General features: G+C 37.7%; 1 protein-coding gene across 4 annotated transcripts in view; it reads right to left on the bottom strand.

The window, feature by feature from the left end:
• The window catches only part of Sncaip (synuclein alpha interacting protein), a 147,744-nt gene that overhangs the window by 17,605 nt on the left and 104,511 nt on the right, over window positions 1-25,628 (bottom strand). For all 4 annotated transcript variants that reach the window (XM_076856671.1, XM_076856673.1, XM_076856674.1 and 1 more), the window contains exons 4-7: window positions 21,925-22,793; window positions 20,160-20,339; window positions 11,743-11,856; window positions 3,479-3,604 (exon numbers count right to left, since the gene is read on the bottom strand). In XM_076856671.1, the coding sequence (XP_076712786.1) occupies window positions 3,479-3,604; window positions 11,743-11,856; window positions 20,160-20,339; window positions 21,925-22,793 (1,289 nt within the window). The remainder of the gene's footprint in view (window positions 1-3,478; window positions 3,605-11,742; window positions 11,857-20,159; window positions 20,340-21,924; window positions 22,794-25,628) is intronic.

Below are 25,628 nucleotides of genomic sequence, written 5' to 3'. Positions count from 1 at the left end.
TTGGGGAAGCTATGAAGCAGCCCAGACCCTTACCATGTGTTATGGCCAGGATGTGTTTGTGGACTGAGCAGACTTTGTAGAAGGGAGCTTGGTGGGAACTGCTTTTAGCATCCCCCACTCACACACAAAAGGAGAGGGTTCTCCAGAAGCACTTGACAGTGGATTGCCCCATAGATTGAAGAAATCTATAGGAGAGGATGAGGCAAAGTGGGGGGTCAGGACTCCTATATCAGGTACTGGTGGGGAAGACCCCATCGCGGCACCCATCAGACAGATGTCATCTGAGAGTTGTCATACAGCATGTCAGTGATCACAGCCAAAGAAGCAGTGACAACTTTCAGGAGGACATGGCCTCTCCCAGTTAAGCAAAGAGACACTTGACTTTTTTTCTCTCCATACCTTCTCTTTGTCTTTGATACTGCAGCATGGGAGACAGAGGGGAGCAGGAGCTAAAGTGGTGTGTTAAAAGCAGATCAAGCCTCACTCCTCATCCCACATCCTTAATCTGGCTGGGGGGTGGGGCTGGGAGAATGCTTTGAATCAGAAATAAGATTGAGGTTTTAAGCCGGTTTGAAGTAAATTTTAATAGTCAAAGGCAAGCCTAAAGCTATGGAATCTGGTCAAGGTATCAAGAGTAGAGGAGGAGATTTGATGCAGTGTGGCAGAAATCAATACTTTAAAAGCATAGAAATTTTATTTAGTTTCTATTTATACTGTGATGCCATTAGACTTCACACAAAAAAGCTGTCACATCAATATTAATTAACCACCACAATCTGATATATTCTTTGACAGCTCATGGTGCGATTGCAAACTTCTAGATTTATTTTGGTAGTAATGTTTTTTTTCCCACACACAATGCATCTATTTAAATTCTTAGGCTACTTAAATCTCAAAGAGCATTAAGGAGCTTCTTTTTCCTTTTGGTTTATGATCACTCACCATGAAAGGTCAAATCGCTATAAAACCATTGCCACCTTCCTCACAGGGGTGTCCCAGAGACCCTGTCAGCATCGAGCTCTCCAGGAGACTGAGTACAAACACACACTGTTATTACTCCCCTGGACTCTGACCTCTGCAGTTTTCTTTCCACTGTTTTCCTTCCTCAGTCCCCTCCTCACTGCATAAGATCCCTTGCTCACTCTCTCAGACTCGTTTTCTTTTAAATCTCACACCCAGCGGACAGACCAAGGTTATCCAAGTTTCCACATCCATCGTATCTAACGCCAAAAACATCATTTGTGTTAAGTGGAGTGATGAACACTCTGGAAGGACTGACAGCTTCCCTTCACATGTTAAAAAAAAAAAAAAAAAAATAGGCCCACACCTGTAATCCCAGCGGCTCCGGAATCTGAGGCAGGAAGATCTTGAGTTCAAAGCCAGCCTCAGCAAAATCGAGGTGCTAAGCAACTCAGTGAGACCCTGTCTCTAAATAAAAGACAAAAATAGGACTGGGGATGTGGCTCAGTGGTTGAGTGTCCCTGAGTTCAATCCCCAGAACTCCCTCCCCCTATCAAAAACAAACAAACAAACAAACAAACTAACTAACTAATTAGTGATAGCAGCTGGATGTCTTTGGCTTTCAGTTATTAGTACAAGCTGATAAAAAGTTTATTCCAAGACTATTTAACATTAGAGTATCTTGTGAAAGGGAAATATATGATTTTCAGTGTTCATTCAATTATCTTTTTGCCACAAAAAATACTGCTACTCCTTTAATCTTTTTGCAGATGTTGGGAAGAATTTGAATTTCTTTCCTTTATATACTTTCCAGTTTCTTACCATTCCTTTTATAAACTGGTGTCTGGTGCCTTAAATTAGAAGATGTGTGTTTTGCCAACAATCATGGGAAAATGTTCAGACACTTTATTTCCTATCAAGTCAGTTCTTCAAAGAGCAGTTTCATGTGAGTACAAACTATAGTAAGCTTTCTGCTGGATCTCTGCTTTTGTTTTTATTATTAATCCCCTTTTTATATTCAAAGTTTTTCTGTGTAGTCTCCTATTATTTCCTGAGTCCTCTCTACTTTCCTGAGTAAATGGTTCTCACTGCTTACTTTTCTATTTCAAATACAGCCTAACCTGCACACAGTAGGGCATCAACAAGTACCTGTTGAATAAATGAATACACAGGGTTTGCAGTAAAGGAAATAATGCATCCAAAAGGAGTGCTGCTTTGTAGAGGTGGAAAATGTGTTACATGTTACAAGCACATCACATTTTGAACTGTATGAAATCGCTGAGGTGGAAATACTTTCTCCAGTCATGGCTTTCAACCATGTGTTGTCAATTTCCCTTTCCCTGAGATGTGGGGGGGAAATCCACAAATGTTCAGGCATTTTCAATGATAAGAATGGTCTGATTGGCCTGATCCTGGTAACCATAATTTATTGTCAAAAATAAAATTTCAGGCCAAACCTAAACTTCAACTTTGTCTGCCAAAGTCTTTGCTGTCCCTACACTGCTGCTCCTCGCCCACCTGTTCCTCCTCCTCCTTAGGTCACCCTCTCTCTTTCTTCTGTCCCTGAGGGCCTTCAACATTTTCCAGGTGGAAAATTCTATCTGGTTTTCACATGCATTCTCCCCCACCTTCTGGGACCTGAACGGCTCTCAGTGCCATGTGGAAAGTGGCTCAGCTTTGGGCAGCTCTGTATTCTGTGGCATGAGGAGATACCATTGCCTCTTCCTGCAGGAACCCATGCTCCTGGAGGGCTCCTCCCGTGGACTGGAGCAGGTAGAAGAGCCTCCCTCCCCTCTCCTGTGGCTCTGCTCCCCAGTCTTTTAATATCATCTCACACATTGAATACGAGAACATTTGGAAGGGATGCTGGGCTCAAAGCATGAGGCTGCTTGAGGCCTCTGGGTGGAATGGTTAGCCGACCGAGGCCCTGCCTAAGGTCCAAGAGGATCAGAACAAGGGGAAAAGCCCTACAAGAGCGACGATTTTTTAGTCTCTCCAGTGGACTTCTATTGTCCTCATTAGTGCATCTCTCCTCCCCAGGTATGCGGAAAATAGGACAGATTTTCCAGAAATGTATTAGAAGGATTCTTCATAGTAGGGGAGCAGTAGTCCAGCAAGAATGTGCTGTGTTTTTCCCCTTTCTCTAAAGTAGGGCTGAACTTCTCAAATGCATTCAAAGAGGCTCAGGTTTAGTTAGGGGTCCAAAAATATGGATATTTTTTTTTATTTAGTCAGCATTAGGGCTTTATAGTAATGTGACTTTGGACTATTGAGACAGCAGTACAAGTCCTTTTCAACACCCTTTGATGCTCCAGGAGAAACTCTTAGGGCTATTTGTGCCTACATGTATGTGGATTTTTAGAAAAAAAAAAAAAAACTGTAACATTATAATTCTTTATTTCCATGATAAAACAAAGGTGAACTAATCCAGGCATTCTCCCAGTGAGCAAAATTTCCATTTTTTTTAAAAAATTATTTGATAGCTCCTTCCTGTCTGCAGAGCAGCAGTGCTGCATACCTGGATGCACCCGAGGTAGCCGTGCTGTGAGGCGACGTGAACAGCACTGTTGCCATCCTGGTCCACTTCATCCAACGAGATGCCTTGTTCTTGCATGAACTGTAGAAGCCACAACAGAATCTTCTCCTGTCAACACAAGAACACTAGGATTCACTGGAATATCATGCAGAGAAGCCACATATGAAGACAGAGGAAAACAATAACTGGCAAAGAGTATGTAAAGGAAACTCACCTGTACCAAAAGAAAATTCCCATTCAGTACAAACTGAAAAATCCAAAAATCTCTTACCAAAAACGAATGAAAGAGGAACACAAAGGGGATTCTAAGAGCAGGAAGTTACCTTGGAAATGCTCTGGTTTTATTTACTTATTCTACCGACGAGAGAACAATTCACAGAAAGTTGAAGAACTTTCTCAAAGTCACACAGCTAAACAGATCCAAGGTTGGAACTAGAATCAGGTCTTTTGGTTCCAAGGCTCTCAAGACAATGTTTTGGCTATCGTGTTAAACTGCCTGTGGGTTTCAAGCACATTCATAAAACCCTGGACTACTGAGATAGCTAGCTTTTACTTTTAAATTTATAATTCTTACACTGCGCCTCCTAATCCCATACCTCTGGCAAATCAACAGACTTACAAAAAGAGATAACACCTTAAATTGTCAAGATAACCCCACTGAAATACAACCAGAAACCGCTTGTTGGTGGTGTTTTAAAGGCAAAGTTTTTTTTTTCTTCTTTCATGTTAAAGGAAGGGGACCAAAAGCTCTGAACATAAACCTTTCAAAGGCAAAATCGTAGAGCAGTCAGTCTGTTTCGTCACCATCTGTTTGCATTTTACCCACCGAGTGTTTTGTGGTATTTTTGTGTTATGCTTGGCCTTCAGAGAAAGCAGGGGGATGGGATTTCACTGTTTTAAAAATAGAAAAATTAAATATAAAGTTAAAAAAATATGAGAGTGGTAAAAACAACAGCATGAAGTTTAGTGGGTGGAATTTGACATTTAAAAAGATGATCATGTGTTTGAAATAGCCTTGAACTTCTTTCTTCTTAGCCTTTTAAAGGATTTTTTTTTTCCAGTTATTTGCTCAGAGTGGTCATGAACTTTTATACTTTCCTGGATTAAATTTGCCTTTATCTTCCAAACATGCCAACTAATCTGCTAAAGGAATGTTGGACAAAAACAGCCAGTTCCTTTAATGTTTCACCCCTTATGCTGGGGGACAGGGTGCTGTTTATGAAGGTATCTGAGACATCAGGGACAGACTGAACATTTGCACCACACTTTTTCCAAATGAGCAAGTAGGGAGTAAAGAGTCCTAAAGAACAAGATGAGAAAAATGTAATCACTGCTTACAGCCTCCCAAGAATGCACCTGGGGAAGCAGGGTGAGTGTTAGCTGCAAAAGCAGACAGACCCTGTAGAAAGTGAAAACCCTTAAAGATCCCCCAAGAAGGAGCAGAGCCCTAAGGTGAACGTAGGGAGTTATATATAGAGTTTGGATAAGGATATTCTGATATGCTTATATTCTGATATGCTCACATATTATCTATGCAAACCTAGAGAAAGTTGGAACTGACATTTTGGTCCAGAACAGGTAATTTTTCCACATGCATGAGGTAAAACCACTTCCTTTACCTTTCCTAATTGGGTAGGAAAGAAATACTGCATTACTTTTACTTGGAAACAGATGATTGTACTATGTAATTTTTTTTTGAGAGAGAGAGAGAGAGAGAATTTTAATATTTTATTTTTTAGTTTTCAGCGGACACAACATCTTTGTTTTGTATGTGGTGCTGAGGATCGAACCCGGGCCACACGCATGCCAGGCGAGCACGCTACCGCTTGAGCCACATCCCCAGCCCCGGTAATCTTAACTCCTTAAAAAAAATCTCAGTGAACCAGAATTGCAAGTTTGAGGCCAACCTAGATGACTTGGTAAGGCCCTGTCTCAAAATAAAAATAAAAGGGATTAGGATGTAGCACAGTGGTTGAGTACTACTGGGTTCAATCCCTGGTACCATAAAACAAATAAACAAATGAATAAGAACCTCAATGAGTAGAAGTACTTTAGGATAAAAGGCATAACCAACCATTCTAAAGTCAATGGCTAAGACATATGGATACTGCATGAGGAGGGCGGCCTGCTGGGTCCTCACTGGTGAAAAAAGATGGGGCAACCATATGCAAAATAAGCCCCTTCGGTGGGTCATTTTTAAGCCACAGTAACTTGGTTTGCTCCATAATATTAGAATATGGATTCTTAAAACTATAGACTGAAAGAAATTTTAGGGAATCATCCAGTTCAAACAGTCTTACTTTATAAATTAGAAAACTGAGGAAGAGGACATTTTGTGTACTCTGATTTCTAGCAGCTCATTATTTAGTGCAAAGGAGTTTAAGGTATTTATCAATGTATTATCTGTACCTTCTTTTCATGCAAATTTTCTTATTTTTTTTCCAGACCCAATTATATAGTATTGTGGATGCTATATTTGGATAGTCCACCTGCCCAAAGCATCATTTACTAAAATCACAGTATTCTGACTTTTAGCAGTGGGTGGGTGTAGGCAGCGGAATACAGCATTTCATAAGACTAGGAATTTTCCTGTTGTGGAAATCTGGGGTGAATCTAGGGCTCTTTGCAGAAGCCTGGTAACCATGGAGAACGAGACACACGAGGTCCATGTGAGCCAGACACAGTTGCCCTGGCTCCAGACAGCTCTTCAAGCCAGGATCAGTCTGTATAGTTATAATAAACTCCCTTATTTTCTTACAATGACAATTAGAGAGTTTACCTAATTCAAGACTTACGTAAAGGAAGAACAATTTTTGATTGTTCAGAACAAGTCAGGTGTTTGCCCAGCAACTCCAATTTAGTTTGATGTTTTTATAGGACAATTTACTTTCCAAAGAAGATAGGCAATTGGCTTAGCCAGTGTACAAAAATAAAAATCCTTCCCATTATACCACATAGAGAAGTACTACTAAAAGAAATTAGCTGATTATATGCCTGGTCTTTTAACCATTCACATTTAGGATTTCTGAGATGGACATAGAGGTGGCTAGCATCTGTAGTTTTGGTAAAACCAGAGAAATTCTGCTTGGGTTCTGGGGAACATACCTGTGAGATGCACAATTTAAACAATACCTCATGAGAAGGTCAAAATATATATGGCCACTTTCTCCTTATTAAAGCACATGTGTATTTTTAAAAAATATTTATTTATTTTTAGTTATCGTCGGACACAACATCTTTGTTTGCATGTGGTGCTGAGGATCGAACCCTGGGCCGCACACATGCCAGGCGAGCGCGCTACCGCTTGAGCCACAACCCCAGCCCAACACACGTGTGTTTTATCTATAGGCAATCGTGTCTACCTCCCCTTAGCCCTTTAACACATCTCTCCCCTTTCTCTCTCTGTGTCTATAGGGAGAAGTTAAAGAAACAATATAACTTTGATTTTCATTTCCCTGTATTACTTTCAGAGAGCATCCACTGCTGTCACATAGATGAAAAGGCCCTCTGCATTATTTCCATTTCACAGAATGATTTTCCAACTTACATTTCATCCCTGCACCCACACATGCATCTCTCTGTTCAACTTGCATCTACTGACTAAAAACTTCCTTCATGTACCAATTTCCTTTTCTAGGGATTTTCTGATCTTTTGGTAACCTGATATAGTATTGTATTTTATGTGCTCCCAAAGGCAATGCAAGTTGTTTAAAGAGGCAATTAATACATGTAATTTATGAGACTTGCTGGATAAAGTCTAATAAAAAATTTAATTGAAAGTATGTCACAGTTTTATTGCTGGTATCAATAAAATCTCAATAGTTTGTGGTGCAATCATAAGTTCTGAAAAGAGTCAGCTTTGTTTGCAGCCATAGATCATCAAATCTACCATGCCATTGATTTTAAGATTCATTCCAGTTTTTGAGAAGTTAAAATGTAGGGGAAAAATGGCCAGCCATAATTTCATAATGTCATTTATTGAAGTAAATGTAGAATCTGGAGATGGTAAACTGTGGGGGGAAAGGTGCATGCAAAAATTGATTAAATAGGTTGAGGCCCAAATAATTCTTTGGCAAGTTTCTCTTATTTCTTTAGCTATGGTGAAATAAGTAAATAAATAATACTGATAGCAATAAAATAACAAATTATAACAGTCACAACTGTCAATATTTATCTACTGCCTTCATTGTATTGGGAAGTTTGTTTGTTTTTCACTCAGTCTTTTGAACAATGTTATAAGGAAGGATCTATTATCCACATGGAGTAGATGAGGAAAGTGAGATCCAGGGAGACCTTTTCTTATTTTCTTTATTTTCTGTAAATGAATGTTTCTACCGCCATGCAGCTAGTAACTGGTGACTAGGATTTAAACACAGACAGCTTGAGTTAGGGACCAATGCTCTTCTTGACTCTGCTTTCTATCTATGAACACAAACATGCACAACTACTCATTCCTCCACTGCCCTTAAATCTAAAGGACATTCTCTTTTTCAGCCCCATGGGTCAAAGAAATCACTGTGAACTGCCTGTCAGACTGTGGGCTGTGGAGTTCTGGCTCAGTTGGGTTTTTTTTGAGATCAGTATTTGCAGAGCAGATGGATGCCAATGCTAATCAAAGATTTTTCTATTTTTCTCTCATTTGAAAAGGTAGGCAGCACTTTCAGGTTGTTTACTTATTTCTGCACCATGACAGTGAAACAATAAAGACAATGGAATAATAATGTCAAGGGAACAGTCTCCTTTCTAAAGTCAGTTGGGGAGAAACGAGAAGAACAGAGCTTGCAGGAGCATCCCTCTTGCGGGCAGGTCTACTGCTGCTCAAGCACGGGCATTCATAGAAATTGCTGAGCCTTTTCCTTTTTAGAAAGTGCTCTTTGAAAGTATCTGTGTCAGGGCAAACCTTTAAAATGGAGAATAAGTACAGCATAGGCAAAGGCGCTCTTGGTAAATGCTCGATGTTGGGATGCAATTTTTGTAGAAGGATGTCCTGACCAAATGGCATGTAAATGATTCAGAAACAGGAATTACAAGCTTGATGTTGAAAGACACAGAGAGCCAGTGACCAATGCAGAACAGGCTGATGCCCCAAGCAGCTGCAGGTGGGAATCTCTGCTGGAAGAGCCTGGATGCAACCTTCATGTTTGAATAAAAGAGCCCAACTTACATGGGCTTCGAATAGGAGCTTCGAATCAACATGGTTGTGACTCCATTGTTTTGGCAGCAACATCCCTCTTCTGGGATGGCAAGGCAGGCCTGGCTAAGGACACCTGCTTGTTCCCCCAGTCTCCCCAGGCTTTCACCTTTGTGTTCCCCGTGGCATGTTCCGCTAGGCACCATCAGGCAATGAAATAATTGAACCCTCTGAGACTTCAAGTGTCAAGAAGAGGAAAATCAATTCCTATCACCCAAAGATCTATCACTCCAGGAGGCCACTAAAAACTGCTGGCTACCCTGTGGTATTGAAGTCTTTAAAGGTAATTTTTACAAGAAAAAGGACACAAATTGGGAGTTGAATGGAGCCCATTCTTTAAGAATCGCTATGAGGGGCAGAGGGCAACTAAAATAAATGGAGAGAGGAATTTTCCTTGGTGCTATCTTTTCCAGAGGTATTTACTGAAGAAACAAAATCAGAACACACTCAAGTGCCTGCTTGATGTAGAAAAACTTGCATGTGCTGAATTCATTAGAAAACTGTTCAATAACATTCTTCCTTGTGAAAATATTAGCCTTGTCATGGTTCCAAGTTCAGGCGTCTCTGCAGGTTATCTGTTACATAAGTGGCTGTGGCGGATGTAGGACGGCTGGACAGAATTCACAGATCTAAAGGGGCTTCTATATTTTCCACTTGGGCAGGAATGTTCTCCTAAGGGTGCTGCCCGGCTGCCCCCCCACCCCAACCCTCAAAGTTCTACTTAAGGTCAATAAAAAAATGCTTATCAGCTTGAAATAATCTAAAGATTGGTAATAAAGTAAAGCAAACGACACAGCTCTTCCAACAAGTCAGTAACTTCCATAGTTTCCTCTACTTCAGCTGCACTTTACCCAGCCAGTCTCAGACAGGCCCCTTTCTTTTGTGGTATCCCAACAGATTCAAAATTATGAGGAACCTGCTGTGAATAAAGAAACTGGTATATATGAGCAACATTTCCCAAGATGAAGAATGCTGAATCTGAGATTCACTGAGAGGCTCAGAACAACTCTATCCTTTCCTCCTTGACTCTGGTAAACTCTGCCACAGATGTCTTTAAGTCCTTGTTACGCTTTATAGGCAAAAGGACTCAGGAACATGAAACAATTACCCACACAATTTAATAAAATTCTGTTTTATACTGAAAGTGATTTATAAAAATTAACAGTGATCAATACTCCTGAGCATTTAAAATTTCTATTCTTCCTTTTGCCATTATAAGCAAAATAGGGCCACCTAAGCCAATGCCTATCAATCACTATTGGTTGTTTTTAGGACATTGTGGATGGGGACTAGCCAGTAAAATGCACGAAGAAAACTGAGTAACTGCAACATTTCAAAGACAGTGGCTTTTACATGTCTTAAATATTCTTCCTGATCCTTTCTCCATTTCATAAATTTGCACAGTTGCTCACTTCAATGAGCAATGAAGTACTCTGTATATCAGTGTATTTATTGTTAGACAAAATGTAAAAAAGTCTTCTTCAGTTGTATCAATGCCACTGTTACAATTTGTACCAATTTTCTACACAGATGGGGACAAATAGAAACTGGCCCTGGAGTCTGAGGACCAAAGCAGAGCTCTAGTCTTTTCTCTTTCTAGCCATTAGACCATGTGCAAGTCATTCAACTTTCTTTCTTCAGTCCCCTCATCTATAAAATGGGGTTAAAAACATCTCATAGAGTTGTTTTAAGAACCAGATAATGTATACAAAACCCAATGGTATAGAGCCTGGCACACATAGGAAACATTATATGTGTGTATGCCTCTGAATATATAATTATATACATACAGTTTATTTATATTGTTTGAAATACATTTGTATCTGTATTAATTGAAATTACTAAGGTACAAAATAAATAATCAGTTAAAAAAATAACAAAACTATCAGCTAGCATGACTCCAACTAATGAAAGACTGGTCAGGCTCAGTGGTGCACACCTGCAATCCCAGCTACTCAGGAGGATGAAACAGGAAGATTCAAAGTTCAATACCAGCCTGGGCAACTTAGCAAAACCATGTCTCAAAATAAAATGAAAAACAGGCTGAGGCATAGCTCAGTGGTGGAGTACTTGCCTAGCATATGCAAGGCTCTGGGTTCAATCACCCCCTTCTGTTAAAAAAAAAAAAAAAAAGACTGTGACAATATTCTTCAGTCTATTTTTTGAATTTGGGACTGTTATGTTTGAAAAATCATAATCTCTTATTGACAATACCACAATTTACTGCCACTGGGAAAGTTTATGAAGTCAAAGGGATATAGTTATATGCATGAGAGGCGATTTTCTTTGCCGCAAATGTGATTAAATCTATTTTAATGCAGTTGCTGACTTTATTATTTTTAAGACTGAAATTGGTATTTTGTGGTTCCAATGTTGTTGCAAGATAATTTATACTCATCTCCCTTAAGGGAAGATAGGTTTTTAAAAAATTTTTCACTCTATATACTGAATTCTGATCTGGGTGTATCAATTACTCATGCTAAGATTTCCTAACATAGAAATTAGTTGTAACTAGTTAGTGTGCTCATCTTTACTTGAGCAGACTTCCTTGATTAATGTCTTTAACTTTTGGTAAATGTTAAATATACTTATTATAAAAATCTGAAAATATTGAACAAAAAAAAAGCCACTTATAGTTCTATCTCTTCAATAATGACTACAAATATGTTGTACCATAGTTTTTTTTTTCTGGTTTTACTTTCTATTTCTCTTTCTGTCTCTTCAAATTTCAAAGTTGGTACCAAATTACAGGAACAGTTCTGTATCATACATTTTAATTAATGTTACATAATTAGTTATACACACGAGAGGAAATTTCACATGAGAATTCCATCATATGAATATAGCTTTATTATTTATCCTATATCCTATTCTTGGGTTAACAGGTTGTTTAAAAGTTTTTATTTTTTCATTAAAAATGCTACAATTACTATCATTGCTTAAAAATCAATGAATACATTTTGAATATTTTATGTTTGGATTTTGATGAACAAATAAAAAGAAAACAAGTCAATTATATGGTGCATAAAGGGAAGATAACTTAAAAACTCCATACCTGGCCATAGCAGCCTGCATAATGGATAAGGCTTGGAAAATCCTTGGAACAACTCAGTTCGGCAATAGCTTCTGTTTCACTCACCATCCAGCGTACACATTCCAACTGACCATTCTAGATTTAAAAGAAAGAAAGTCAAAGTAATTCAGGTTTTAAAAATATCTCTGCAGTCTTTTAGGATCCACTTCTTTCACAATCAACTTCTTTCACTCTGCTTAGCACTTCTGAGATTCATCTAAGCTGCTACTTTGTTATAAGTATTTTACTCCTTTTTTTTTTTTATTGCTGAAAGTAGTCCATTGTCTCACTAGATCACAATTTGTTTATACAGTAACCTATTGAGAGTATTTGGATTGTTTCCATTTAGGGGATATTATAAATAAAGTTGCTATAAATATTTCTTTTGTGAATATGTCCTTTCATTCTGATAGGTAAATATGGAATTTACTTAGTCTACATAGGGTAATTTCCAGTTTATGACTGGAATTTCTGGATCATGTGTTGGTGTGTATTTGACTTTATGAAAAACTGTCAGACTGGTTTCCAAACTGGTTGACTACACTATCACTGGGAATGCTTGAGCATTCTAGTCGTTTCATATACAAGCCAACAATGTCAGTTATCTGTTATTATTAAAGTTTGTAAGCTAGAGCAACTATTTTCTAACACCCAAATAAAATAGTATTGTATCTGTTAATGAAAAATTAACAATCCATATTTAAAGTGCAAGAAATAAAATGAAGAATTGACAAATAGGATGGAATTGAACTAAAAAGCTTCTTCACAGCAGAGGAAACAATTAAGATGAAAAGAGAGAGCCTACAGAATGCAAAAAACTTTGCCACCTGCATCTCAAATAGAGCACTAATCTCCAGAATATATAAAGAACTAAAAAATCTTAACACCAAAAAAACCCAAAAACCAAAAAACAAAAAAAAAAACTCAATCAATAAATGGGCAAAGAAACTGAACAGACACTTCACAGAAGAAATACGAATAGTCAACAAATATATAAAAATTGTTCAACTCTAGCAGTTAGAGAAAGCTAATAAAAACTATACTGAGATTTCATCTCACTTCAGTCAGAATGGCAATTATCAAGAAAACAAGCAACAATAATTGGCAAGAATGTGGGGAAAAAGGCACATTCATACATTGCTGGTAGGACTGCAAATTGGTGCAGCCAATATGGAAAGCAATATGGAGATTCCTTAGAAAACTGGTAATGGAACCACCATTTGACCTAGCCACCCGACTCCTTAGTTTATAACCAAAGGACTGAAAAACTGCATACTATAGGGACACAGTCATATCAATGTTTATAGCAGCACAATTCACAATAGCTAACTGTGGAACCAACCCAGATGCCCTTCAGTAGATGAATGGATAGGGAAACTTTGGTATATATACACAATGGAACATTTCTAAGCATTAAAAGAAAATAAAATCATGGCATTTGCAGGTAAATGGATAGAGCTAGAGAATATAATGCTAAGTGAAGTTAGCCAATCCCACAAAACCAAAGGCGGAATGTTTTCTTGGATATGACGATGCTGACTCATAATGGCAATGGAGGGGGGGCATGGGAGGAATGGAGGAACTTTAGATAGGGCAAAGAGGAGGGAGGGGAAGGGACTGGGCAAGGGGGTAGAAATGATGGTGGAATAAGTTAGACATGTAGGAAGACAGAAATGGTGTGAAAATACTTTGTGTACAATCAGTGAATTAAAAACTTGTGCTCTATATGTGTAATATGAAATGAATAGCATTCTGCCATCATGTATAACAAATTAGAATAAAAAAAAAGAGAATACAAGCTACAATAAATGTTGGCTGAATGTGTGGAAAAAAGGTACACTCATACATTGCTGGTGGGGACTGCAAATTGGTGCAACCACTATGGAAAGCAGTTTTCCTTAGAAAATTTGGAATGGAACCATCATTTGACCCAGTTATCCTCCTCCTCAGTTAATACCCAAAGGACTTAAAATCAGCATACTACAGTGACACAGCCAAATCAATGTTAATAGTTCAATTCACAATGGTTAAACTATGGAACCAACCCAACTGCCATTCAACAGATGAATGGATAAAGAAAATGTATACACAATGGAATATTACTCAAACATAAAAAAGAATAAAAGTATATCATTTTCCAGTAAATGGATGGAACTGGAGAATATTATGCTAAGTGAAATAAGCCAACCTCCCCACGCCCCCCCCGCCAAAAAAAAAAACAAAGGCTGAATGTTTTCTCTGATTTGTGGATGCTAGCTCACAATAAGGGATGAATTGGGGAAGAATAGAAGTATTTTTGGATTAGACAAAAGGGAATGAAAGGAAGGGAAGAGGAATGGAAACAGGAAAGATAGTAGAATGAATCAAACATTATTATATATATATAGTAGTATATGTAATCATATATATATATGATTATATGACCAATGTAATCCTACATCATGTATAACCAGAAGATAAGTTACATTCCATATATGTATAATATGTCAAAATACATTCTACTATCATGTATAACTAATAAGAACAAAATAAATTACAAAGGACAGATTAAATTACAAAGGAGCTGAAAAAGTATAGCACCTACAATTATGTGCATTATATATTTGATAATAACAATAAGTAACTGTTACTGGTTTATGTATTATTATACTTTCATCTTTAGAGTGTACTCCTTCTACTTACTAAAAATAGAGTTTACTATCAAAACACACACACACACACACACACACACACACACACACACATACATATACCAGGTAAATGTCTTAATTGGTCAAATGTTAAAATTTTAAAAAGGAAAATACTCTTATGAGAGAATCAGTTTTTCATTGGTAAATGATAAAACTATCAACACACAAGGTCAAACAGCCACAACTTGGCACATTTTTTAGGAAAACAAAATGATTCTTAGGATCAAGAAGAGCAGGAAAGTAGAAGTAGGCAAGAAAAAAGAAAAAGAAGAATGTAATTTTCTTGGAGTCATTATAAGGGGTTTTATGAAGCCAGATATTATTCTCATCTTTTATTAGAATTTACATTTCTCTCCTATCTTGAAACTATTATTGGGTTTTACTCTCAGGTACTGTGAGAATTTCAGAAACTTAACAAAACATTTCAACAATTACAACACAGTTCATATAGAGGAAAAAGAATAAGAATGGTTGTGGGATCTCATGAAAATCATCTCATGAAAATCATCTCATGAAAATCAAAGGGTGAAAAATGGAGTAGATGAAAGGGACTAGAAGGAGGGAGGAGGGAAGGGAAAGGGGCAATATTTTGGAATGACTTTGGCCAATTAAGTTTTTATATTCTGTGCATGTATGAATATGTAACAATGAATCCTGCTATTATGTGGAATTATAATGTATCAATACAAATGTGGAAAAATACAGTCCACATATATTTGTTGAGGATTTTCAGGACTACTTATAGTATGATAGGCATATTCTAATAATTAAGACCCACACAGACTCTGGATTGGATTTAAATCCCTAATCTGTCACTTAGTTACAAGATGTTGGGCAAGTTACTTTATCTCTGTAATAAGCAATGGATTCATCTGTGAAAGAGGGTTAATAGTAACTACCTCCCTAACGTCACTGTGAGGATTAAATGAGATAAAGCATGCAGGCTTCCTAAGCACAGAAAGCTTTTACCTTCTACTATTAGAACGCTCCCTTGGACTCTGATGGTAACTCTGCAGACAAATGAGACATTTAATCAGCTTCCTAGTTTGCACAGCGTGGAATACAGAAAAGGAGTTACTGTGGGCATAGAGCCAGGGAAGGATTCAAAGAGGGTAGCATTTATGTTAGTATAATAGGATTATTGTCTTTTTATTTTAGAATCCTAATACTTATTTTCTCTAGGTGAAAAAGTCTATTCTAAAAGCTAGATAGAAGAGGTGATCTGCTCATTCTTTATCCTTCCTTATTTGGATAATAGAATTTCAGTCAGCATTTCGGGTCTATTTGCATGCAAATTCTGTTCCCTCTTTTTGAGATATAGTCATGTGCTACATTATGATGCGTCTGTCAACTAGTGTATACTACTGTGGTCCCCTACAATTACATGGAGCTAAAAAATATAGCACCTACAATTATGTGCATTATATACTTAATAACAATAAACAACTGTTACTGGTTTATGTATTATTATACTTTCATCCTTAGAGTGTACTCCTTCTACTTACTAAAAATAGAGTTTACTATCAAAACACCATATCTTGATTCCATTAGAAGGCCACCTTGACCTATGCCCTCTGTGTTTGTTAAGTACACCCTCTGATGTTTGTACAAGCACAAAATTGCCTAACAACTCACTTCTCAGACCATATCTTTATCATTAAGTGACACATGCCTGTATTTGCATGATTAGGTGTGTGCTATTGTTCCCCTTCTCTGTGTTCCTTCTTGCTCTGGGAGGTTGGGTTTGGCTGATGGAGATGAAGCAGAGTAAGTTTCAGCTATCCTCTGCTCCTGGCTTCCATCTAGAGGGTTTCCAACTGGCCAGAGGAGCCCTTCCTCCTACTAATGGATTAACTGACAGTACTAGGATTACTTTGATGAATCCAAGATCAAAAGCTGGCCAGTCCTTTCTGATCAATCCTCTCTAGTTAAGGTTCTTGCAACCATTCCTCCCCCAGCCCCTCCAGGCTTTGGGGGTGGTAAATGTGCTCTGGCTGTTGTTGACCCCAGGAGACTGCACTTTCCAATAGACTCCCTCCATTCACTCCTCCCACAATTTGGAGTATAATAATGCGGTCATTACAGACTTCTCTTAAATGTAAGTATGTTTCTATCAGAATTGAACAAACAAACCTACTATATATTTTGTTTCATTCCCTCTGAATAAAGAAAGGGATGGGAATTCTATTCATTTGATACAAGAAAAATGGTTAAAATAAATTGGTATTTATATAGCACACAGAAATGTGAGGCAAAGTTTTAGTAATTTCTCTCTCTCTCTCTCTCTCTCTCTCTCTCTCTCTCCTCACATTTGTTTCCACTCTAATTTTTATTATTTCCTTTCTTCTGCTTGCTTTGGATTAAGTTTGCACTACTTTTTCTAATTTCCCAAGGTGTATGATTAGGCTATTGCTTTGAGATCTCCTTCCCTTTCCTGCATCTTTTACAAATTTCCCTTTAAATACAGCTTTAGCTGCATCCTGTAAGTGTTGTATTTTCATTTTATATAGTTTCTAATTTCCTTTATGGTTACTTCTCTGACCTATTAATTATTTTGGAGTATATTAATTCTTTACACTTATGGATATCCAGATTTCCCTTGGTTATTGATTTCTAATTAGATTCTACATTGATTGGAGAGCACAAATTTGTATTTCAATACTTAAAAACTTACTGAAATTTGTTTTCTATCTTAACATAGGATTTATCTTAGAAAATTCCATGTACACTTGACAAGAATGCATATTCTGTTGTCATTGGGTAGAGTGTTCTTTTAGATGATTATTAGGTCTAATTTTTCAAGGAATCAACATTTAAAATAAATAAAACACTGCTAAGAAGGCAGAAGAAATTATTATGTCACTACTATGAGTTTGAAACCAGTATCACTTGCAATAAATATAAATACCAAGAAAAGAAACAAATGAACCAAAACATTATCTAATTCTAGCAAGAGATTTTTGCCTATCAAATTCTCTGTGTCTGGGGTTGCTCAGTGTGTTAAAAAGAAGTCAGTAAGGTTGTGTGTTTGAAGTCATCTTATCACCAGACCAACACTGTGCTTTTGGGCTTAATCAGAATGACTGAAGATAAGAATCACTAGGCAATTAAGGTCATTTTATTCCATGTCTTTTTAGCTACTAAAATAATTTCTTAGTAGTTCCATTTTAGAAAACAAGATTGCTTTAGAATTAGACATTTTAAAAATCCTTCTCCATTTCTTTTCTTAACCATCTCCAGAGGATACCAATAATGTCCTGAACTCTCAAAATATCTACTGTTGGGTCTTTCAAAAAGCACTCAATAAATTCTGCATGCAACTGGCATAATATATTATGTTTCCTTGAAGGAATTTAAGAGTGGGGGAGAGATGTTCTTAAGTTCTGATATGACTTTAAAACCCCCTTTCTCAGGTAATCTTTTCACATAATACCTTATCTCTGACTTTGCTCCCTGTCAGCTAAGTCATACTATCCAAGAAACTTCAGCCTGTTTGTACCAAGTGTGTTTGTCTTTAATGACATCAGGGCTCTGAGACCTGTGTGTAATGAGGTGAAACACCTGGGTACTGGTGTTCAAAATAAGGCCCCCAAATAGAAGAATGATGACTCTCAGGGCTCTCTCAACTTCATCAGTGTCTATCAAAATGCACTGAATGGAGAGAGGCAGGACATACATCAGGACTGATTTCTAAAGGGGGTGGTGTGACACTTATTATAAAATATTTGTTCTTAGTGCTTTTACAAATTCTAGATTAAGTAATGGAGTGGAAGAGCACATCCACTTCTACAATCATTGTCCAGAAGTAAAAATGAGAAACCTGTGACGCCAAATCAGTAACAGCTTTTGGTCTTATGAATTGGATATTTGTCTTTTATTCAAATAAAAACAAAAAAATTGTTGTTTAACTTTGCAGACTGCTTATGATATATGCATATCTTATATGATAAAAATACTTTGTTGACTACAGGAGCTTGGGTATGAATGAACATTCAAACATGTACATAACAGGAGGTATTTATGCTGAAGATTGGCTTTTTTTAACCATTAAGTTTCCTATGTATCTTTCTTCACAGAGATTTTAAGTCCATCAAAACAAGCATGAGGGTGCATAAACTAAGAAAAACATGGGCTTTTGTCCAACTACAATATATCATTAGTTATGAAAACTAATGAAAATTACATTTTTATAAACAATAAAGCAACAAGGCAAATGTCAACATTCACTGGGATTCCAAAAATATTTTATTTGTCTTTGACACATGCCCATTGATGATTACATGTAACCCCTGTTTTCTTACAGAACTTTGTCACAGGACTAGATTTCAAATTTGCCAACTTGCACTGGTGTTACTGATGACACACCTGTCTTATCTACCAGGTTACCAGCTCTATAAGAACAAGAGTATGCCTTATTAAATATGTATCTCCAGTATCTAACTAAGTACTAGATAGATGGGGTACATTCTGATAAACTCAACTAGACCAAACCCTGACTTCACATTTAATTTTCATCTCTTTATGGTGGCTGTTGTAGTTGAGGTGCTTGAGTTGACATAGCATTGTTCACAGCCAAAGGAAAATCATACCCACTACGGTCATAGGTTTCTTATTTTATTAAAATTATTTTTATACTGTTTTTGAAGTCATTATTCACCCCTGAGCAAAAATAAATAAAATTGAACACATTTGCAAATATATAAAACTTTACTGAATGATAAACAAGTTAAAGATACAAAAATTCAAAATTTGCATAAAAGATATATCAGAGGTAGGACAACGATTGTTTGTTGTTCAAATGTAACATGTTTCATAGTGAATTCACAAGTAGGTTACTTTAACTAGCAAGTTCCCCTAGTCAATATCAATATAATTCCATTTGTAAAAATTATGATTATTTGATTTTTAGAAGACACAACTATTATGAAAGCAAAGTACATATGCAGAAGTGCAAGATGTATTATATTTCCTTGAACTTCACTTCTAGCTTTTTAATAAATGTGACTGAATTCTACATTTATTTGCCAAAGATCTTAAAAGTAACTTTAGTTTAATAGCTAACCTTCTCATGATCTGTTATATTTTCAGAGCACTCACTGCAGTACTATAAAAGTCCATGTTTTCTTGTATTGTGGTTTGTAAGTTTTAACTCCATCCTAGTTGGCATTAATTTGTATAGTTTTTGACAACATATTGTGCTCTGCAAAAACTAAATGCAAAATCCACACTGATATTCTAAGCAACTCTTGATACCTGAAGACATTTAAACTTCGGATCTGATCCATTAAAAATCTATTTTATTATCTGAAATACTCCGGAGTGCTATCATCCCTGAAAACACACCTTTTCCTCATTTGTCTTGCTCATTATTCTCACGTTAGGAAAAAATGACACAGTGTCTGATAGAGCCAGGTATGGTGAAGAATTTAAATTGCAGTCACCATGAATTACATAAGTCCTTAGCACTGCAAAGGATCATTTTCCTCTCTTTTGTCTGATTTGAAGCCTAACCTTATTGGACAACAAATTGGAATACATCTCAAAGCATCTAGTGATGGAAATGGGTAATCTCTGACATGTGATGCGTTCTTTGATGTTTGCTTGATAAATCACTCTCCTCTCCCTCCCGTCTAATACTTTAGCTTCAAGGAATTTGAAAACCCAGAAAACTGACTTTAGCTGAGGAGAGCCAAGCCCCCAACCAGTCACCTTGATGGCCAGGCCTGCTGGTGTCAATTTCTCGGTATTCCGCTCATTGAGGCAATCTTCCCCCATCAAAGAAGTGAGGTGCTGGAGACATTCTGCGTGTCCCTGCGATGCAGCAATGTGTAACAGGTTGTTTCCATTTTCATCATGAATTTTGTCTAGATTGTCTGCTGCTAGATGTGGCTGTACAAACAGTAGGATTAGAAAACAAGTCAACACATCAGAATAAGAGTCTGGGGGGGGGGTTTGCTCTGGGCTCTGGGAAGAAGTAATAAGCTTAATGAAGCCCTAATGGCAGTGTAGGGATGAGAAAGAGTTCCTTGCCATTACTCCTTGTGATAATATGCCTCAGAATGTGAATTCTCAAGAGACGGGTCTTTACGTGAGACATGACAACAGGGCTAGGGCCAGTGGGCTGTGGAGGCTTCAATTTGGCTTTCTAAAATGCAGTGACATTTATGGTAACTGGAGGGTCCCTGCATGTCTTCCCCTCTTGACTGCTAGGTCCTTGAGGCTGGGGCTGTTTTATTCCCCCCTGTAGATCCACTGAATGAATGAAGAGACTACTGGTTTCTACCCGTCTGAATTGTGGAAAACTGGCTTTGACTACAAACTTCATGATGTCTGCAGCTACTAGTGTTTAGTGGGTACCTCCAGATACTGTCACCTCCTTATTGCTCCTGGGGGCATCTGGAGGGTACTCAGACTTTTGTTTTCTCACCTCTAGTGAAACTGAGTTCCCTGAATATGAGACATTGTTGGGGAACTAAGTGGTGTTCACAACTGGGAAATATGAAAACATGGTAAGATCAAAGGAAGAGAATAAACCAACAAGAATAAGAGGAAGGAACCGGGAGAAATGGAAAACATATTTTCAGGAGAAAAAAAATTACCACTTTATTTGATTAAACTATCCAATTATATTGTCTATGGCAATAATGTCTGTGATAATAGACCAAGCACGTTATATTTTATCTACGTAAGGCTTCACACTAAGTAGAAATACATGACCAAGAAGCAGTGATTTTCTTGAATGAGGCTTTAATCAGCATTGTAGTAGGAGCCCAGGCTTGCTACTGTTTGATCCATGCCTGGAAGCCAGAAAAGAACAATGCAGGCAGATGGAGTGCTATTTGAGTTGCGCTCTGAGCTGAAGCAGAACAGACTTTTCTTACATCATGTTACTCTGTGTCTTGAGTCTTTGGAAACACTCCTTCAAGCTCCCTAGACATGTAGAACTGGAACTAAGTAAAAACTACATGTGGGTCAGAGGGCAATCAAGCTCTAGGGTAAGCTTCTATCTGCAAATACTCTGCAAACATCCTGGCCCAACTCTCCTGAATAATGATCAGGATAAAACAGAAAAGTCTCTGTTCACATATTTGGCAGGCCTGTCATCGGCAAGGAACTGACATCCCTACAAATAACTGAGCGAGAGCATTGGGAATCATTTGAAAAGCAAAAAGAAAGACTTCAAGATTCAAGTGAAAAAAAAAGTGCTGGGCTCTCTTTGTTTTAGGTTAAATCTCTTTATTCCAGTTGAATTTTTAAAAGTTAAAGTGAAATAACACTCCTTCTATTATCAATTTGTTTTCCCTGTATTAACCTCCTAACTTTTTATTTTAAAACTCAAGAGGTCACTCCCCAACTGAAGCCACAAGAAAACATTAAACAAGATGCAAAATGCACAGAACATCATTGTTAAGAATGGAGCTGATAACAATAGCTCTGTAGACTACTATTGTGTATACCAAGGAGAGAGACTTACCAGGAGAGATATTTGTCCTTCTTTCACGATGTTCAAGATGCTTTTTACTTTTTTCAGATACTCACTCCTTTCTTCTGGGCCTTGGGAGCTGGTCCAGCTCATGCCCTTGACCGGCTCTTCCAGTTTGGATTCTGTTGCTGCAGATTGCAGGTGGAAGCCCCGGAGCTGACAGTCCGGCATTGTCTTCTCAATCTTTCGGCTATGCAGGTCACTAAAGGCCTTGTTTAAGAAGTCTTTATTCTGGCTTTCTGGCTCATATGCAGAGCCACATGTAACCAGAGGAGGTGAGCTCTCAGACTCTTCAGTGGAGAGCTTGTGCTGGTCGCGGAGGACAGTTGATGCTTTTCTCAAGTGAGGGCTTTTCACAGGAGAAAGAACACAGAATGGGGTCATACTGGATGGTGAGTTCTCAGTGCTTCCTGTAGAGGAGGCTTTGCCAGAAAGGCCATTGATGGTTGTGCATAAACCCAAAATTCTTTTTTCTGAAGTCACCTTGGTAAAAGAGGCAAGTTGCTGACTGGATTTAATGTAAGGCACATCCAGAATCTCATCCATGTCGAGGTCGTAATGTTCCAGTTCGCCCAGTGCAGTGCTGGACTCGGAGCTCTTATTGGGCAAGCCTCCCACTCCATCTTCAGGGCTGAGCTCCTCAGGCGGGGGGCCCTGGTCAGACTCACCCACTTTGGGGTACTCCACTTTATGGTTCTTTTGGTCATCACTTTCATTGTTTTCTAGAGTCTCTGGCTGATGTTTGAGTGGGGAAACTCGCTTCACTGGACGGAATTTACTGTATACCTCAGCAATTCCTGTGGGCTTTTGTGTGTTTGTAATAAGAGTTGAGACTCCACAATTCCAGCTAGAGCTAGAAACTGTTTTGAAAAAAAAAATTAAAAGAGAAGACTATTACATTGGAATGCTGTACACATCTTGACCATGAAGGCAGATGTGGTCCACTCAAGTTATGCTCATAATTAAGCCCCTGTGTTAAGGAGAATACTTCAAGAGGACGTATGTCCTTAAAAGGAATAATTTGTACTTACCATTGAAAACAGTGAAAGATGAAACATGTTGACCAACAGAATTAGAAGATGGGATCCTCTGTGTTAAATGAACTTTCAAATGAAGTTGGGGAGGAAAAAGGGATACATTCACATACATGCACACACACACTCCTCTCTAACATTTAAGAAGTCCCATATAAAGAAAGGGTAAATTACTTAACATTGCACAAACTCAAATGTGATTTACTGGCTGGGTGACTCATTAGTTTTCCATTAGGTGGTTAAGGAAAGAACAAAAAGGAATGAAGTGGTCAGGAGTTGAATGGACCATGGGACATAAACCATGGTTGAATTAACCTCACCCTAAGCTAAGCATCCTAAGTCCCCTATCATGCAAGGGCATCTCATGGTGCTTCTGACATTTGACACAGCAATGTAATACACTAAAACCTCACAACAGAGCATGCTCTTCAAGATTTAACACTGTCCTCCATTATTAGGAAAGCTGAAAGTGAACAAAAGGAAGAGTAAGTTTTAAAGGGAAGATGGGGTAGGAAGACTACCTTTTTCTATGCAAAGTTAGATAAAGATTTTCTGTTGGTTTACATTTAACTAAATGTCTGGTTGAGATGGAATAGAAAGTGAAACAAATACATTTAGAGGTGAAAGATAAGAACCACTACCGTTCCTACTGAGCCTCAATACAAGTTCAGCACCTCCTCACTGGGGCAGGCACACAAAGCAGCAACAGTATCCTCAGCCACGATGGTTTTGCTTCATCTCTGGTAGATGACAGGCATAGCACCCTTGGAAGCTTACAGGACTCTTATAGGTTTCTACTGATAGGTTTCTCCTGCCACTTAGTTTACAGCATTCTCCATCAAAGAGATGAGATTTCAGGATGTGCCCAGTTAGAAACCTCTCATGTATCTCTTTTCTTTGGAACGACAACAGGTGGGAAGGGTTTAACCCTAAAGCAAGCATACATGTGTGTCCTTTGCTTACAGCACAAAAAAATAATGAAAGAACCTGAAACAGGTATGTTGCTTAGCTCTGTTAACAACTGCAATGAGCCCTGGCTAGTCCTGACTCTTGGGGTGAATGCGTTCATTATTGAAGTTCCCCAAATTTAGGTTATTAATCATTCTTCTTTCTGCCAGAATGTGTTCCAAAAGGATTCAGAGAAGTTCTGGAACCAAGCAAAGGTATGAGAAAGAGTGTTTTGAATCTGAATGCTATATAATTGTGAGTTAGTTCTATTCCCCAAATGGACCACAATATGGTGTGCAATTTCAGAGGGTCTTCACTATGTGACCCACCCCTGGGGTCTTTTTGGCTCGGGCATTGTAGAACCTAAGAAGAAAATACTACCAGCTGTGAAGAAGGGCTGGTCTCTCTCCAATAAGTAACATGTAACAGAATTTGCAGAAGGGAAGGAAGGTATCAAGATGGCCTCAGACTGCTGCTTCTCTTCTCCTTTCTTGGCTCCAGTTCTTAGTCATACACAGTGCTTGCCCCAGAGCAGACAATTAACAAATGCAAGTATGTGAATTTGAATCTCACTTTGCACAACACATTAAATCTTTTAAAATGCACAAAAGTGCATCCTTCTGAGGGATTTACAGTTTAATTTCACAGGGGACAAAAGTCCTGTTAATAAACTCAGAGGAGTGATAATCACCAATAAGAGCTAGATTTTCTAAAGTTATTTATGAAATGTAAATATGCAAAGGCAAAGACTAATTCCAGTTGGTCCCTTATAAATTTAAAAGTTTTCTATCATTTATATATCCTCTCTAAAAAATGTGAAGCTATGAAAAATTATCGTCTGCCAGAAATTTTTGCCAAGCCTTTCTCTCTTCCTTGAGAACACATGGTTACTTATATAAAACAGCAGATAATGGACATAGAGTTTATAAGGTGTAAATATGCCTTTGATTTTATTCATTAGCTTTCTAAAAATGTTTTATTGGGAAAAATAAATATCCATAGACATTTATGAGATACATACTTTTATTATGGTATAGTATTTGATAATATTTGCCTTAATTTCCTTGGAACTTCTAAAAAATGTGCATCTCAGAATGTATTAAAAAATTTAAAGTACTTGTCTTAGTGGGTCAATACAACGAGTGCATTGTACTGATATATTTATATATTATAACAGGTCATGGGTTCAAAGGGCTACTCTTTTATGTTGGCTTTATTTACATGTGAAATTTTTTCCAAGTGATACAGGGAAATGGATACCATATGTTTCCCAGCTGTTTTGTTCTGACAGGAGCCATTAAGAACGCTCTATGGAAATGAATTCTGTCTGAGTCTTATGAAAACACTTCTTTCCACAGAAGGGTCTAGAAACTAAAGAAGGAGCATCAACATTTAGGCTTGTTGTCCTTCCCCTTATTCAAACTTATGAATCTTTTTTAGGCTCAGGGTTAAATCTGTGCTTTCTAGTCTATATCTTTACTGCCAAGAAAAAGTCCCAGTCCTAAAAAATGGATTATTTCATGGGTTTTCATGAGAATGCTCTAATATATTGCTATATCATATACTTGGATGAGAAGAAAAGGCAATGCTATGCTATATGCAAAAGATAACATTCAATCAGTTTATTTCTCCTAAACTAGACAAATAGGTACTTTAAATACAACAAAAGAAAAAGGGTTATTAATGACTGGTAAGATTTTCACTTCCAAATCT

The sequence above is a fragment of the Callospermophilus lateralis genome, chromosome 5, assembly GCF_048772815.1.
Source record: "Callospermophilus lateralis isolate mCalLat2 chromosome 5, mCalLat2.hap1, whole genome shotgun sequence".
Lineage (NCBI taxonomy): Eukaryota > Metazoa > Chordata > Mammalia > Rodentia > Sciuridae > Callospermophilus > Callospermophilus lateralis.
The sequence above is the reverse complement of the archived record's forward strand: the minus strand, read 5'-3'. Positions and strand labels throughout refer to the sequence as shown.